An 18793-nucleotide genomic window follows, 5' to 3' on the forward strand; every position below is an offset into this window, starting at 1 on the left:
AAAAACAAAAAAAAAAACAGGCACACACAGTCACAATCACCCACACCCACCCTCATGCATACACATAAAATCACTCACACCCAACGTAAGGATAAACAACAATGGACGTCATACACTCACTCACACTCCCCATGCATACTCTATACTCCCAGGTCCAGGCGCCGGTACCCCCTAGGGGCAACCAGCCCCCGGACCCAGGAGGTGGTCCCCTTCCCTCCTGGGGCAGAGGCAGGCAGACAGCGCCGGTACTGCCCAGACCTGGGTGACCCAGGCCCGGCTCCCGCCCCAAACCCAGTCCCGAACAACCCCCATCCACCTCCAGTGAGGGGGCTATGTACAAAAGAGGAAGAATGTCCCCTCTTTAAGATCATCCACAAAAGCCTCCAGTCCATCAAACTTTGATGTTAGCCTCCCCAGCTCGTCCTTTAGAGAGTTAAACTGCTGGTAGAGGTCTCCCAGAGCCTCGGAGAGAGGCTGGAACCAAAACACATGCAGTCATGAAATAATTAAAATGATTTCAATGACCTTTCAACGTGTATTCAGGGAGAACAGAGGCAAGGTCGTTGATCAGCTGGGTTGGGTTACAATAGCAAACTTTCAGTTGTCCAGTACCTGATTCAGATTGGAGTAAGTCTTACTGCTGGTGTGCTCTGCTGAACACAGAAATCTGTGTAAGAGTATATGAGTCTCAATTCATTTATTCATTGTTTGTAGAAACAAGAGGTTATTCTATGCCTTGTTAGTTTATAAATGTACTTAATATCATATCATGATAGTTAACTTTTTTTTTTTAAAGATAAAGACCAAGATTTTACTTCCAAGGAACAGCAAGTCTACATTACAAAATTAAATCTAAAGGTTAAATAGTCATATTCTATAATTGTTTAGATACAGTAGTGAAAATGAAAATAGCATGTACCCATTTGTATTTTATCTTTGTGTGATGTAGGTCCAGAGGTCTCTACAAGTCAGATCAGCCAGAGATGACAAATAAATTCTCATCTAACTGCTTCTCAAAGCTTTCTGAGCTTTTTCCCTACCTGCTCCTCTCTACGTCAGTGATGAACAGGATTGACACAATCTCATATTTTAACATGTGTTCACACTGCTGGATTCATATGCACCAAACAAAAAGCACACACATATTTTCCACATTACCCTTTAGTTATTGAAGTTTGTGCATCTTTTACAATGTTAAATAACCTATTCATAGATTTACGCGATGTGATCTCCTTACTTTTCCCTCTTATCAATTTGCAATGACTGATTTGGGGGAAACAGCGCCCCCCTGCGGGCTCTGATCCAGAAGAGGTGTTTGATGCAGCATTATGGCTGCAAAATAACATTCTTACTGTCTACTGTAATACAATCTGTTAACCATATGAGCTGACAGTCACAGCCAGCATCAGTCTCTAAAGCTGCTAGAGGTGATTGAAACCTGATGATTTACAAACACTCACTAGAATGAAGTGAATGAAAACGTATTATTGATTTCATTAAACAGTCAGTTTGAAGTTTCATCAATCTTTAAGAAAGCTACAAAACTTCCAAGAAACACTTTCATCCAGACGCTGCTGATTGATTTATTTCACCGGCTCGCTCAGTTTGATATTTATCCATCCTTTAATTCAGGATTATTTATGTGGTGATAATTTTATTTCTGATGGAGGATGAAGCAACTTGTTCTCTAAAACCTAAATACACAGGAGTTTCCATTATCTGAGTGGTTAAAGTAAAATGGTTATTTCAGACGCATGGAAATATATATATCACTGCTCCACATTTTCTTTCATTTCTCTATCAAAGAAGAGGTTCTTGTCCAAAATGTTTTGGTGCAAATATTCAGCTTAATCCTCCATCAAATTATCATTCTTTATTCGATTTGTAGGAATCTTCTGATATCTGCAAACAGTTGTAGTAATAAATGGACTCAGACGAGACAAAGGAGTCTAATCAGGCAGCAGTCCTGGACATCTGTACCACCTTTAAACCCACGGACATTACATGTGCTGCAGCTAAAGTAAGAGTTTCAAATTTTATTTAACAAAATGATTAACAAATGTCTGATTGTAATGAACAATCTGACATTTGTCATACAGAACAAATTTATAACCATTACATTTCTTTTTGAGAATGTCTTAATGTTGTATCACATGACTCCTGATTACACAACACACTTAAAGTATAAATTAATGTAAACAATTTAACTAAGTAAATGTGTCAGATGTTTTAATCATGTTTTAAATTTAAGGAGTAGAATGTAATACACACAATGGATCACTGTTTTAGGTGTGAGGTTTTTTAAATATAGTTTAAATTTTGTTTTCTAGTTATTTTATTTGTGGTAATTTTGTTTTATTGTAATCCATCCAAAAAGTCGCAATGTTTATTTGCTTATGTCCAAACTGTTTCAAACAATCAACTTTGTCTTGAAAATTATTTAGAAAAGTCAGCTCTTTACATTATGGCGTATTTACTTTTTCAGGGGGATTTTCAACCTCTGGGCTGAAAATAAAACAGAAGAAGAGGATCCAGATGTTATTTAAATCAACACAAGTTCACATTTTTATTTAGAGACAAAGAGCTGTGGAAGTACAAATCAAAGTATGCAGGAGAAAACATTTCATACCTTTAACTTATTTACTTATTTTAAGTTTGCATTGTTGGAAGGTTTGGTTCGGCTGATGTTGGATCATTCATACGGCATTTTATGTGTTCAGACTGTGAAATTTATCGTTTATTGTGCAATATTTTTTGCCACTCATCTCAGAAAGTGAAACTCATGTATCTTTACACATAGAGCCATTCTTTCTTGTAATTTTGATGCTTATAGCTTACAGGTAAAGAAAACCCAAAATTTTGTGTCTCAGAAAATTTGAAAACTGTGATATAGTTTATTATTGGACACTCATGGTATCACCCTAATCAGCTAATTAACTCAGAACATCTGCAAAGGTTTCCCAAGTTTTAAATGGTCTCTCACTCTGGGTCATAGGCTACACAATCATGGGGAAGACTGCTGACTTGACAGATGTCCAGAAGACAGTCATCGACACAAGTCATGAGGAGGGTAAGGTACAAAAGGTCATTGCTAGAGAAGCTGATTGTTGACAGAGTTCTGTATCCAAGCATATTAACAGAAAATTCAATGGACTAAGAAGTGTGGTAGGAAAAGGTGCACCGGTAACAGGGAGAACTGCAGCGTTAAGAGGATTGTCAAGCGAAATCCATTCAAGAATTTGGGGGAGCTTCTCATGAAGAAGAAAACATTGGGTAGCAAATCTATGGCATGTTGTCAAGAGAAAGATGAGAGACAGACTCAACAAGGCAGATGACCTGAAGGCAGCTATCAAAGCAATCTGGGCTTACATTACACCTACACAGTGCCACACGCTGATCACCTCTATGCCACGGCGCATTGATGCATTAATTCATACAACAGGAGGCCCAAGCAAGTATTGAGCTTATAAAAATGGGCATACTTTTCAGAAGCCTGAAATCTTTGCTTAAAATATTGTTTTCCTATTGGTCTAATGTGATATTCTAATCCTCTGAGTCACTGAATTTTGCATTTTCTTTACCTGTAAGCTATAATCATCAAATTTACAAGACATAAAAGCTTGAAATATTTTACTTTTCGTGGAATGAAACTCTATAAAATAGTCATTTCACTTTCTGAAATGACTGGCAATAGATATTGCACTATTGCACAACATTAACAGTTTTTGAGATACCTGCACTTTAAATATTATTCTATTGCTTATGCTATTACATTCAGTTTAAGAGGATTGATCAAAAGTGCTGTTCATCATCTGGTGATCATGTTATAACTGGCAAGTGACAACTGAAACTTTCACAGTGGAGGTTTAAATGATGTTTCTATAAATTAAATCTTTAATTGCACTCTCTGGTTCTGCCAGCAGCAACATTCATTTGCTTCCAGCTCTCTGCAGCTCAGTCCAGCACAGCCAGAGGAAAGAATGACTCCAGTGGAGCTGCAGAGGCACAGAGGAAGATATTCGAGCCTCCTAATTTCTGTTTTTCAGTTTAGAGTCACATCAACTTCCTGGGTAGCTACTTCTCTTAGTATCATGTCACTGCATAAGGACTTTATAGCATTATTTATGGTTCAAAACAAGCTTCATTTTGATTTTAAGTACATGTTCTAAAATACAGCCCAAAACAGAACACAGGCTTTCTTGAAAAAGCTGTTCTGAGGTTGTAGGAGGTAAGTGGTTAAGCACTTTCTCAGTTTTCACATTTTATAAATATAATTTAAAAATAAACTCTCTTGACAGTTATTCGTAGTTCTTATTTGTGGTATGAACAGAGATTTTTGGTTTATGTTGTCATGTTACTCTTATAATTTGAACAGAATGCATCAAATGTTGAGGTCTAAACTAAAAACATATGTATTTACAGTACTGTGCAAAAGTTTTAGGCAGATGTGGAAAGTTGCTGTAAACAAAGAATGCTTTTGGAAATATAAATGATTGTTTATTTTTATCAATTTACAAAATGCTAAGTGAGCGAACCTAAACATACAGCCAAAGTCATTAGGCACTATTTTCAGCTCAAAGAAGAACAAGACTTACTGGGAGTGATGGTATGGCCCCCACTGAGCCTTGATCTTAACATAATTGAGTGTGTCTGGGATTACATGAAAAGACAGAATGATGTGACATCTGTGGTTAGTTCTCAAAGATGTTTGAAACAACCTACCAGCCAAGTTCCTTCAAAAACTTTGTGCAAGTGTACATAGAAGAATGAATGCTGTTTTGAAGGCAAAGGGTGCTCACACGAAATATTGATTTGATTTAGATTTCTCTTTTGTTCATTCACTGCATTTTGTTGATTGATGAAAATAAATGATCAACACTTCCATTTTTGAAAGCATTCTTTGTTTACAGCATATTTTCACACCTGCCTAAACCTTTTGCACAGTGCTGTATCTATTTGAGAACAATACTAAAAAGTTCTTCCCATACACTGAGGGAACTGGGATTAAAAATATAATCATGTAGACTTTATATGAGCTGCTAGCTGTGAATTTTATGTAATCAGATCCACATAAAAACATCCATCACAATCTTTCTCCGCTGTTACATTGCAAGTGCATTATATAATGCAAATTCTAATAAAATGATGCTGACATGACAATGCCTATGCATGAGAGTATTATTGAGGGTGCAACTCATCATGTTACAAGTAATGCAGGTGGTATCTGTTTAATTGACTCAAAGTGATAGAGGAAGATAAACCCCTGCAGTTTAATACAATTGATAATTTAAATTATTAAAAAAATATATCAAATATTCTATCTGCCATCATTGTTATAATGAAATTAAACATTTAAAAGCATGTTAAATTATAAAACAAAATCAAATTAATGTTTGCATTTGATGTTTAAACCCTTAAACCATGGCGATGTAATGCTTTCTAGTGGTCACAGTGGGGAACTGCAGGGGTATGTTTGAGGTATTACTCTGGGTACCACCATTTTAATGGTGATTAATGGCCACTTCAGTATAGAAATGATGCTAACCAAAGGATAAAGAATCATAAACAATAAAATAATATAGTAATGTTAGCTATACTTGCAATAATGCTGTGAAGTGGAATAGGACAACTGAGAAGATGTTGCCTTCTGTTTTTCCATTAAAACAGAACATTAGAAGCATTACATATGTGACTTCTACATCTATATTCATCATACCAAAATGTCTTGTTAATGATTAAATTCAGTAACTCTTTCAGAGCTGTTGCAGGTTTAGGGCTCTGATCTTTATTAGAAACGTGGTGCAACTCACTATGAACTTTTTGAACTGCTGACATCAGGCAAACGGAACCACAACATCAAAAGCGGAACCATCCAACTGCTACACAGCTTTCTGCCTCAAGCTGTTAAAATGTTTAGCTGCTGAATAAATTATGCAGTTTTTACAATTGCATTTTTATTGTTTAATCTGTTAATTTTTGTATTAATCTGTTGAAAATAGTGAACCCGGGCTGTCGATGCATTTTAGTATATAATGAAACAAACTAATTTGATTTTAAAGTGCAACCTCATGTAATAATAAGATTAAAGAATAAAAAAAATCTCAATTTCACTTCTGAGCCCAAAAAGCCAGCTCCAAATGCATTACTTCAGCTGAGTTTTATTAAATTTACCAAAGCTGTCATACAAACGGCAGGGGAATCTTTTTTTCCCGTCCACTTTTCAGGATGACCTGAACATGTCTTTATATGTAAAGCCACATAGGTATTGATGTGTTCTTCATTATGATATAGTTAACTACCTTAATATAATTGCGTACAACTAGGGAGTGAAATGTTAGACTTAACCAGTGTAGCACAGTTCTATATTGATGTTAATTTCGCTTATTTTACCAAAGCTTCTTGTGGTGTTATATTTATTCCACCAAAGTAGTAGGCTACATGTAGGCTCATATTTTACAAATAATGCCACTATTTCAGTTTCAATCCAGTATAGTTAAATTATGTTTATTTAAATAGCATGAATTCTCCACAAATATTGACTTAAGCCACTTTACAAGACAAACAGATTCAGTTTTTATACAGAACAATTTAGTCAATTTGGTCCAGTCATATTGACAGATTCCAATTCCAGCCAAGTATGCAGTCTAGTTCTGTTTTTTTAAGTGTTCTTTCTTAGGAATCCCAACCGATTGCATTGAGTCATTAACTTAACTGCAGTAATTAATCATACTGAACATGCAAGTGGCTACAGTGGAAAGGAAAACGCCCAAGATTTCCTGTCAGGCTCTTTATGCTATGATCTCTGTTTTTTTGAGAAAATCATCATAGAAACCCTTATTTACAGTCACACAGCAGCTGACACAGTTACACAGCAGTTAGCTTCTTTTTTCTTGGAGTAGGAATGGTATCTCCTTGATTTGACAGTAGCACAGTGTTTTTACAGTGAGCTGGGCTGATGTTCCATGTGTCTTCTTTTGCCGTGCCACATGTGTCAGACTCTGGTTTGTGCCAAAAAGTGTTACCGTAATAGATTAATGTAGCATGGAGTGCCACCTTTGGCAGACAGCATGCTCTCAGCTCCTTCAACTAACAGGCTGTGGACAGTCCAGGGAAAAGCATGAAAAAAATCACAATGACAAATGCAGCATTATACTGAAACACAGAGCTGCCACCGAGGAAAAAGAAAAACAGAGCTATGTCACTTTATTACATGAAAACTTTATTTTTCTAACAATATACTTTTCACATTTAAACAATATAATATATTTGTATTGTATGAATGTGATCATGAATTGTGCAAAAGACATAAATATATTGTTAGAACAATATTTCTTCTTAGAACTGAAAACATTTCACTTTTAGGAACGGCAACAATCCAGATATTTCAGCAAATGTCTAACGATACTCTGCGTGATAATATGACCCACCTGAATGTTGCTCAGGTGGTGTAGTCTGTATCCAACGAACCTCCTGTTCCCCTCCAGTTGATCAATGAGAAATGCTCCCACCTCAGTCAGACCAGACTCATTCTTCCTCCTGTACAGCCCCATGAGTTTTACGTTTTCTCTCAATGTATGCACTTCATGGCTCAATCTAAGCATGAAATAGAGTTTGATCAGTTCAGATTGACGAGACATTTTCTCAGTCGCTCATGTGACCATCATCAGTTTTATAATGTTATGTTAATATAAGGTAAACATTTATTATGTTCTAACAATAAAAGTTATTACGTTTTAATGTTAAAGCTTTATTGTTCAAACAATGTAACTTTCATGTTTGTACAATATATCATGTTACTACAACATATTTTTTAGATTGTAGAACATGAAAAGTTTTTTTGGTATAGCATGATAAAAATGTAAACTGTAATAATGTAATATTATATTGTTCAAATACAAAAAGTATATTGTTAGAAGAATAACGTTTTGATGATATAACATGAGAGAGCTCTATTTTTTATTTTGCATTGGTGGCAGCTGTAGGCTTCCGTAGTTTCATAGCTAGAAGTACGACAGCGGATCAAACCAGTACAGGTTCAGTAAAAAACAACAATAATCCTTTTTTTTTTTTTTTACATTTTATACATCTAAAAGAGTAATGTCACAAAGTCAATCTCTCACTGACAGATACGTATTACTGTAGCACTATATAACAGACAGATTTCAAATTTGTTTAAATATTTGAAACAGAAAAGAAATATTTAAAATTCATGTAACTGGTGACAAATGCCCTAATGAGCTTTTGTAGTTTTTTATTGGTGTATTTACTATGTTGTGTTCATGTTTGTGTTGTCATGGTATTTTCTTCACCTGCTGACCATCTTGGTTAGGAGACTCCTATGAGAGCCTTTACATCTAAGGAGGTTTATTTCATTTTAAAATAAATGCCAATTGATGGACTACAAACAGACTTAAGTGCTTTTTTGTACGCTTTAGTACACTTAAGTACTTTTATGTAACTGTCAATAGAATGAAAGAATGGGACTCTGTCCTCTCATAGCAGACCTCTAGCCTACCTATATGTTGGTCTCAGGAAATCTATGGTCAAAGTTGATGAGCTGCTGCCATCAACTTACAGATTTGAAGCCCATGTTTGCTACCAAGAAAGGAACATATAAGGGGTGACTTGTGAAACTGATCTATAAGAAACTAAAACCCAAAGGGAGGCTTTTTAAATCGGAAGAATAAGACAATTGAGAAGCAGAGCAAGAGTTGGATGTTGAGGCAGAGCAAACAAACATAAAATCTGTTTATCTCTTGACTCTTGCTTAGTGTAATTCAGTGACCTTGTTCAAAGTCTAGGACTGGGAGCCAATTCTTGCCCTCAACGCACTCCCCAAAAAAAGCTGAAATCACCAAAAGTATCCGCATTTATTGGAGAGATTAAATTTGATGAGCCAGAGGCTCTATCTCAGGATGAGATGTTGCTGCTGTGGGAAAATACTTCAAAGACAAATGAAACTGCAGAAAGTGCATAAACACAACTGTGTGGTCCTTTTGTAAAGGATATATTTATGTGGGAACCAGATTCAACCTTTGAGGGGGTTATTGAAGAAGACAAAGATAATGAGCCTGTTTTGAATTAACTTCTTGTAAATCTTTTCACTGCAGTGAGAACATTTGGGTTATAACAGAATCAGAACTTTTTGACTTTTTGAAGGTAACTGTTAACAGCAAGTATGAAAACATCAAACCTGGTCTCTCATGGGCTCATTCCAAACAAAGAAGAGCCATGAAGGGGTAACTATCATGGAAGAAAACCATGGTGAAACAAAGATCTCTATCTTCAGTCTATGCAGGATGTAAGACTCTGTAGAAACCTAATTTGAATTTAAACAAACTAAATGTATGAGTAAATAAATTTTTTAATCAATTTTATTTGAATAAAATTGTGTATCACCACATTTGCACATGTCTAAGTAGGGAGTTTCGCTCCTTCCACTGCACAACAAGTCAGTAAATCCTTAAGCTTTCTTGGACACTCAGAGTTTCTGTTATCTTTATGGATTGTCCAGAAGACTGAAGTCTGGACCTCCATGATCTTCACTTCTTTGGCCACCTCCTTGCTATTTAATTGCATCAGCATTCTGTCTTCTGTTAATGTCACCCTGGAAGAAGCATCCATGACACATATTCAGTATTCTGGCTGAGAGATGAAGGTTCTGATTTAGCATTATATTATACACAGTCATTGACTAGCAGTAAAGTTGTCTTGTAGCCTGAACTTAAAAACAGTCCCAAATCATAACTTTGTTTTGTTCAGTCTTACTTTTTTGTTTTCACCACAAACCACAAACAAATGGCTTCTTCATCAACACATCTAGTTGGTTGTTCCACTGATCTATTTGGCATTTATTGTTTAGCTACTTAAAAGACAACAACAACAACAAGAAAATAACGTCTGTTGAAACTGCAAAAACCTGAAAATAATTGGTATACATGTGTTAATTTTGGTCTCTGTAGTTGCTTATGTGTAAAAATCTAGATTTTGTGTCAAGATCCTGAAATGTTAGGTTATGGTTTTAATCTGTAATTATGTCTTTCAGCATGTCCCTTGTTATGTTCTATAGGTCTTGCCATTGTCTGTTATTTTTGACACTTGGGTTTTGCCATACTGTGCATTCATAGATGTAATCCTTTAGTTCTTTATTTGTCTTTTTCTTGTTATCCTTTTACATTTAGTTTGATTCCTGTTAGATCTCTATTTGGCATTTTCCCTGGGGCTTCTTGTTCAGTTTCATTCATGTTTTTTACATTTTCTTCCCTTCTCTGCTATTTTCTTCTGTCTCAGCTGCTCCACATTTCCTCTGATTGATCTGCCTTCTCTTTGCCTCAGCTGCAATTCGTTCCCTCTGATTAACCGTTCTGGTTTGCCTATCATTTCTCTACCCCTGCCTCAGTAAAAATGTTTACCGGTTCTCTTTGCTCCTCACTGGTTCCTTTTATCTGACATTTCATTTGATTTGATTTGAGAAGAGTTTATTTGCTCAGTCCTTGTTTTCTCCATCTCTCCGGTTGCTTGTTCTGCAAGCTCTTTTCATTGGTGGTGTTGTTCTATTAAAAAAAATCATTTTAGTTGCTCCACATACGTAATTTACAACCCAAACATGGCATTTTCATTCTTCACTAGAAATACTCACACCGGGATACATATGGTCCCTGCATAATAAAGAAGACATACACACAAATTGTAACAATTATAATTAAAGTCACAATACAAGCTTGTATGTGAAGAAATTAGACATGATTTAAAATAACAAGCAATTGAACGGGTTTTTTTTATTCAAAATTCAATAAATCATGATTTATTGCATTCTGGAAAAAAAACTGGGTATTTTTGTTTAATTTTAAATAAAGGTTAAATCATAAGCTATTTGGTTAAAGCCCAAATAGCTTATGATTTAACAAAAAAAAATCTGCTTTTTTAAATAGATTTTTTTGTTATAGTTAGTTACGAATAGGCAAGTTTTTAACCAGCATGAATTTCAACTACTTTAAATTCTTATCAACAATTCTATGAAAAGGTATTGAATGCTCAAACCAAGTTAAAATATATAATTGCCGTATTTCAAGAGTCAAAACGATCCGGAAACTCTACAGATTAAGGGGCGTTTGGTGCCTTGGTAAATAGTACATTAAGCAAAGCCAGAGCCTAGAAAAAATCATTTCAGTTTAAATGAAGCATGGGTCACTTTGCTCACAAAATATTTTGAAAGGCGAAAACGGAAGCACTTGTTCTTAAATTGTATGTTCATTTGCTGCTCCGTTCGTCAGTACCGAACTGAAACCCAAATACGCAACGACAGTCACATCTCCAAACGATCCGAGCGTCCTGTCAGAAAGCGGGAGACAGCTACGTGTTTGGGCCAACATGTAACCAGAGATTTATTCTTAAAGAGACAGAAACAAGAGAGCCGACTGAATCTTTGGAGCAGGCGGGATTTTTACTCAGAAAATTGGATTGCCGTTTCACCTGGTAACCGACTACGTGCTCTGAATGAAGAGGAGGCGTTGAACTGGATGTTGTCAAAGAAATAGATGTGATTAGAAAAAAATGACAAGCGCTTTCAACATCTGTCTCCAAATGTGCTGGAGCGGAAGGTGAAGTGGAGCTCCCTGTGCGAGGTGCGATGCAAGAAAAAATGCGGCGTTTTAGAGCTTCTACTTCAGGTCATTTGAATCTCCAAAGCCCCTGAGTCAGGAATTTATCCTTCACATCCCCCCCTTTTCGTTTACTTGTTGTCTTCTGCAGCGCAGCGACGAGGATGCTGTTTGCCCTTCATGTGATTGTCATGTCTTCGGCGTTTTTCAATCCCAGCTTCGCCTTCAATTCCCATTTTGATACAGGTAGGAATCAAACTGGGGAATTCATAAGGACGTTAATCAATCCACTAGTTAGATGTTGGTGATGTATGTGTCTTCCCTTCTACATACACTGATGGATCTAAACTCAATTTGCTGACTGATGCGATATATTAGTAATTCTCCAGTCACTGATGTAACATCATGAACATGAAACACCTCAGTCTGCCTTTCTATTAAAAATAATATTTCAGATGTTCTTGTTTTGTTTTCAAATGGGCCTTTTAAAGCTTGGTGACAAGAGGGTTAAAAGTTGTATCTGCACAAAATCTGCAAAGTCCCACACATGCAATGCAGTTGTGTACATGCATTTGTGCACAGTGCATGTCTTGTGTAGGGTTATGCATGCTAAATAACGTGTGAGGTTCAACTGCGTGAGGTTACTGCTCCTGATGCGGTAATCAGTCATCACTATGTCAGGGTAATGGGATCTTTAGCAGAGATGTGCCCAGGTGGTGCTGCAGTGCTTTGGGAGTACCGAGCAGGTAGCTAAACTCCCACTCAGGCTGCAAAGGGCTCAGACTGGAAGCGGTTGAATAACCGTGTGCGCATGTGAACAGGACGAATGAGAGTCCTTGCACTGGCCGCAGTGTGCCAAGCATATAAATGACAGTGACCTCACTCATTCTCAAGTTTCAGGCTTTATCTGTCCTGCCCACTTTCTGGGTGATCTCTGGTCCCTTTCAGTCCAATTATTTCATTCTCTTCTACCTGCCTGTCCACTTTGGTCTTTCTTCATAAATTGCAAGGGCTTCCAATTAGGTTGCTTGCAGATTTTTTTTATGTTGGTGTGCATACTGAGTGTCTTTGCAGTTAAGATTGTATTGAAGTATTTAAAAAATGCAAATATGCATACATTCTAAAACATCTTTGCATTAGGAAACTTTGAATCAAAACAAATGGTAATCTAAAAATGTTGGATTGAGCAGGTTGTGGATGCTAAGATGGCTGTCCCTGCTTCTGAAGAGAGTCCCATTTGAAATAGACTCACCGCAGAAGTGGTTCTCAATTGAATTATGGATAAAACACCAGCTAACTATGAGTCTCCTGGGTTGTCTTCAATGTAATTACCCCGGTGTTGTCTTCCTGAATGAGTTCATAGGTTTGGAAACATTCCAACCAGGATGTGAAGTTTCTTCTTTTTTTCACTCAGATGATATCGGAAAAATTAGCAGGTTAGTTTTGTTGAAGAAGTGAGTTGGCCACAAATGAGTGCATAATGCTTGGATATACATGTAAATTCTGAACTAATGATCCCGATTTCTAAGAACAGCAGCACCTCGGTAAATCCTGAAGCTATGTATAGTGTTTAGACTTAAAAATCAATGTTGCTAAGGAGACGGAGGGGGTGTGTGCGAGAGAGCCAACCCCTTCTGTGAAAAGTAAGAGGACAGAGAAATGGTTAAGTCCCTGAAACGTCCTTTTAGCTGTGTTAAAACTACGGGCAGATTACTGAGATACATTTTAGTAATCTGAAGGAGTCAGATCTAAAGTGGCACTGACTGACAGCTTTGCTAAAAGACAATAGATATATAAACAAAAAACAGATGCATGCTCATTCTACACCTGTTCTGAATGAGAAAATTGTCTAAGCAATGTCACAGTGTTGCTGTGTGTTTTGCACATTTTCACATGAACCCGGGGTTGATTCGACATCAAAGCTCACATTCAGACAGCTTTTGAACTTTTGCACCACTCTAGCTAACCTCCACAGCTGCAATTTCTCCCTGCGCCTCAGGCTGCGTGAGAACAGAGTGTGCTCTACCTCTGCACACAACTTCAAGACCTCTCTCACAACTGTGAGGAAAGGTCCTTGTCACATTTTGGGGGATTTTGTATGCTTGCAGGGAAAGGGACATGGTGATGGCTCTGTAGGTTTCCTGACTTCATCAGCCTTAACAAGATAGAAATGGCATTTGATTTTGCACCTGCCTCAGATAGCACCTGGTTTACAATTTCTTCAGCACCATGGATAGCTCATAACGTGTTGTATAGGAGCATATCTAAAAATCTGGCCCACAAGATAATTAATGTGGATTGGTTTTACTGTCAAGGCAAACTGCCAATAAAGTGACCAGGAAATAAACTGTTACAGCAGTAAGCTGACAGTGCAGCACCGTGGGAGTCTTTCAGCTTTCCCTCATGAGGCCTAGAGGTGGCAGTGGTGTCATACGTGGATTTTACATTGATGTAGACAATGTCACTTATTCTGTATGCATGGGGGGCCTGCACGTGGGTTCAGCAATATAGAAACAGCACAACAGGTTTCAACCAAGATGCTAGCAACAAACCAAGAGAAAATATGTTTAATATTGGAAGCTCCTACTCGGAGCCAGTATATGCACTGCTGACTGTTTGATTATTCATCTATCCATGTGTAACATGGAGCACTTCGGTTGCATAAGCCTGCCTCTGGGGACAACTGGCATAAGAATGAAGTGGATTTAAGCAGTGAGGAGAAACCTTCGATGTTTCCTCCCCGTTCTGTCTGTGTAACGATGTGGTGACTGTTGGTTTTATTGATGCTACAGGTGTTGTAGATTCATTTAACTCCGTTTTTATAAGTATGGCTTGCGGCTAATGAAAACCAAAAATTCAGTTTCACAGAATATTAGAATACTATAAAAGATCAATAAAAAATATTTTTAATTTTGACATATCAGCGTACTGAAAGGTGTGTACATACGCTCAATACTTGGCAAGGGCGCCTTTTGCATTAATTACTGAGTCAATGCCAAGTGGCACTACTGAGGTATTCAGGAATCCAGGTTGCATTGATAGCGGCTTTAAACTTGTCTTCATTGTTGGTTGTGTTGCCCTTCATATTCCTTTTGACAATACTCCACAGATGCTCTGAGGGGTTTAGTTTAAGCCACTTTTCTGACCAGTCTAGTACAATGATGGCGTGGTTATTAAAGAAGAGGCTAAATACATGGGATGCCACAGTTGTGGCACATGTCCTGGATACATCTTTGTGCAGTGGCTCCTGAAGAACTGACCCCAGCTGCAGTACATACCTTGTGTACCTCCCCAGGCTGTAGTCATCCCTGTTGCTTTTGGACCTTTTCTTCCATGACACTTTTCCCTTCCACTTATGTTTCTATCAAAATGCTTAGATACAGGACTCTATGTCTTATCTTTTTGTGGCTTACCCTCCTTGTGCTGGGTGTCAATTACTGTCTGCTGAATAACTGTCAAGTCAACAGTCTTCCCCAAGACTGTATAGGCCACATCATGCACATAACATTAGATTTCTGTATTAAAATTAGTTACTTTTTATGGTCATTTTGTTGCCTGTTATTGTTCTGAAGATACAAGCAGTAATTATCAAAATTAACAGAAGCAAACACTTAATCTGGGAACTGAATATTTTAAGTACATTCTAATGCATTTGTGTGTGCCTGTATTAGCCACACCAGGCCTTTTTTTTTTGATAATATGTATTTTTGCTTATTTTTACAAAAATACACACGCAGGCATCTCCACATTTAAATACACACTTCCTTTGTTTGCATCACAAGAGTCTGACTAAATTGTCATTGAGTTCATCTCAAATGCATATTTGCAGAAACGGCTCTGTCATCTTCAGACCAGTGTCTGTACATGTTCATCTAATTTATGTTCATCCACCCAGTCTACGAACAGAGTTCTGGAATGTCATTTCATAGCCATGTTCTGGTAATCTGACTGAATATTATTCTTGTTTTTATATGTTCGCCATTGTATTTGCATTTGCTTGTTGTCATTTATTTTACTTAATATGTTATATTTGCTTTACATAGCTTAAAACTGTTTACTTGATCTAACTACTGTTTTTGACTCGGTGGACAATTTATATTTTAGTATCACGTCTAGACCAGTTAGTTGGTGTGAAAGGCACAGCCCTGAACTGGTTTCGCTCCTACCTGTCACATTGTAAGGATGGCCAGTACCTTGAATGATTTTAAATCTCTTTTAAAGATTCATCTTTTTCACTTGTCATGTAACTCCAGTTGAGCAGAAGTATCACACTGGTTTTGTTTTCTTATCTTTTATTGTTTTAACTGCTCTTATTCTATGAGTTTACTGTTAATGTTGTGTTATTTTTTTTATTAGTTTTATTTTATTTACCTGTACAGCACTTTGGGTGTGTAAATTGCTGTATAAATAAAGCTTGATGGACTGATTGAAAAGATCATTTTAATTTCAGTTTTGGTTTCCAGAATCACGGCCTGGAGAGCAGGTGTGGTTAGATCTTTATCAGTAAGACACAAAAAGAATTATACCTCTGTATTGATTACTGCTAAGCTAATAATGCAAAATTAACTGGCTAAATTATGCTAATGTTAAATGTTTAAATAAGGAGATTAAATGAGATTTATGCCAAGCAATAATTTATTGTGTGTTATCTGTTAATGAAGGTGAATAATGAAGTAATTCCTCATTGACTGCTCCTTAGAAGAGACGTTGTCCATGTTAACAGCATAAGTATGTTTGACATTTATTGGTAAACGGGTAGTTTATTTTTTATTGTTTATTTCAGTGTTTTTCCTTTGTAATTTTAAATTAACTTAAACGTTAATTTAAAAACCAATATAGTTCTGGTGGATTTTATTTTTAGATTAGTGTAACTAGCAGCTTTGACTGCTACTTTTTAATCTCATCATTCAAATTATATGTTTCTAAGTAATGGGGCTTTCCTCATTTGCATTTGGTTTTGAATATAAATGATCCCAGAGTGCTGCTTTAGGTAACGGGGTCCTAACCGTCTGAAAGTGGCTTTAGAGACGATAAATTGACATAAAAGGACAATAAGGCAGAGACTGAGTTGAAATTCCTTCTCTTTCTTTCCACCAGCATGCCTAGCCTGCACATGTATATGACAGTCCTGTGATGCTGATCCGCAGTGGTCTTCCTGAGCTCTCCCTCCCAGTTAATGACAGTTACTATAGCTGTCTGCAGGCTAGGACATCCCTGTGCCATCTGCAGTCATTTACAGAGTGCCTGAGATTGGCAGAGAGGAAGTGAGCTGGTGGATGATCTCCTATCCTACCATTAATCATGTCATGCTGCTACCCTTGGTCACTGTGTGCCTGATGAGAGAGATGTCTTTGCACATGTGTGTTTGTGGGCTTTGCTGTGACACAACAGTCCTATCATCCTTCTTTCTCTGTTCTGCTCATGTACTCTTAGGTCAAGCTTTATTTTTCCATTATTCTGGATGTCTTGTCTTCATGCACCGACTGCAGCAATCTTGCTGTACTATGCTTGCTCTGAACATTACATTTCCACCATGTTTTCATCTAATTTCTACTGTAGACCAGCCACTTTTTCCAACCTTTCTCTTCGTCAGTGTATCATGTATTTGTTTGCCCAGTTAGGGCAGATGGAGCAGCATGTTTGCCCCTGCAGCGCTGTCCTAAATGTAAATGCTTGCTTGGAGTTTTAAAGAGTTTTTCTTCTCCTATACTCTTTCTTAGTTTCTGGGTTTATCTGTTAGGCACTAAAATACATTGATACAGAATCATCTAACCCTTCCTTGCATTTGTGTTGACCCTTACTACACATAAATGTGTCTATAGTAGCATTAAATATGTTTGAAAGGTAGAACATTTATGAGTATCTTTATAAGATGCACTCTGCAGGTCTGTTCATCAAAAACTAATGTGCGCTTAGAACTGAATCCCATCCTCACCTTTTTTCCTTGCCTAACTATTTCTAACAGCAGTTTGATTGCTGTTGTGTGTGAACTGGCACAGCGCCCACTCTGCAGGTCCCTCGGTCAAAACCAAGAGATGGCGTGTGTGTCTATGTGTGTATATGCGTACAGAGAAAGCTTAAAAAAGCTGAAAGAATTTAAAGGTATTAAAGAGGGCGTATAGTCAGGCCGATGCAGTAAATTTCTTTTTTCTGTTTGGGTATATGTTGATGTATAAACACAAACTCAGGTCTCTACTCTGGCTATGATATGGGTGTGCAGAGACATTATAAAATCCTCACTCTGCTCTGTAAAAAAATTCTATATTCAAAGTCCCCTTCTTTGCCTGATGTTTGCATTTAACAGGAATGCATTTGTTTATTATATAACTGTTATGTATTTTAGAAGCAACAGTAGATCTGCTATTGAATTATTTTAGTAGCACAGATATGCTTTATTCATGATGCAGTATAGGAAGTTCATGCTTACATAGAATAAAAGTGCCTTCATATCTTTATTTATTCTATGCATGCACAAATATGCTCAGAATTAATTCTGTAATTTTCCCACCATTGACTTTTACCTCTCCATGTGGACATGGTTACATTCTAGCTATTTCCTATCTTTTATCAGTCCTTTAAAGGGGCAGCATAAGACAGGAAGAAATCGATTTTGTTAAAATAGACTTCAGTTATTTTAAGTCACATTAATATAACTTGATCCTGCTGATACTGGAAACTCACTCTTTATAATGCTATGGTATTTTATTCCCTTTCAAGTGCTTTGCAAAACTATTCACACCCCGCGAGCTTGTTCCCATTGTTACCACCTCAAACTTTCATGAATTTTTGGGGATTTTGAAGTAATAATCAACACAAATTGGCACATAATTGTGCAGGGGAAGGAAAATTATAAATGCTTCTTAAAATGTTTTGGGGTATTTATCCACTATGTATTCACTAGCTAGCTTTGCACATATAGAGACTGAATATTTTGCCCATTCTTCTTTACAAAATACCTCAACATCAGTCAGGTTGGATGGAGAGTGCGGGAAGCATCAATTTTTAAGTCTTACTACAGATTCTCAATAGTGTTTTAGTCTGGCATTCAAATGGGCCATTTTAACTCATGGATATGCCCACTGTCCTGCTGGAAGGTAAACCTCCACCCTACTTTAAGTATTTTGCAGCCTCTAACAGGTTTAATTCCAGTAATGTCTTGCATTAGGCCCATCTATCTGCCTATTTGCTCTGAC

General features: G+C 37.0%; 1 protein-coding gene across 2 annotated transcripts in view; it reads left to right on the top strand.

The window, feature by feature from the left end:
• The first annotated feature begins 11398 nt into the window (after nucleotides 1-11398).
• Nucleotides 11399-18793, top strand: part of LOC124863733 (serine/threonine-protein kinase LMTK1-like) — a 34105-nt gene continuing 26710 nt past the window's right edge. The window contains exons 1-2 of one of the 2 annotated variants that reach the window (XM_047358193.1): nucleotides 11399-11624; nucleotides 11752-11846. In XM_047358193.1, the coding sequence (XP_047214149.1) occupies nucleotides 11765-11846 (82 nt within the window). In that variant the 5' untranslated portion in view covers nucleotides 11399-11624; nucleotides 11752-11764. Of the gene's footprint in view, nucleotides 11847-18793 lie in introns of both variants that reach the window. The other variant, XM_047358192.1, reaches the window with a different exon arrangement.

Source organism: Girardinichthys multiradiatus, chromosome Y (assembly GCF_021462225.1).
Source record: "Girardinichthys multiradiatus isolate DD_20200921_A chromosome Y, DD_fGirMul_XY1, whole genome shotgun sequence".
Lineage (NCBI taxonomy): Eukaryota > Metazoa > Chordata > Actinopteri > Cyprinodontiformes > Goodeidae > Girardinichthys > Girardinichthys multiradiatus.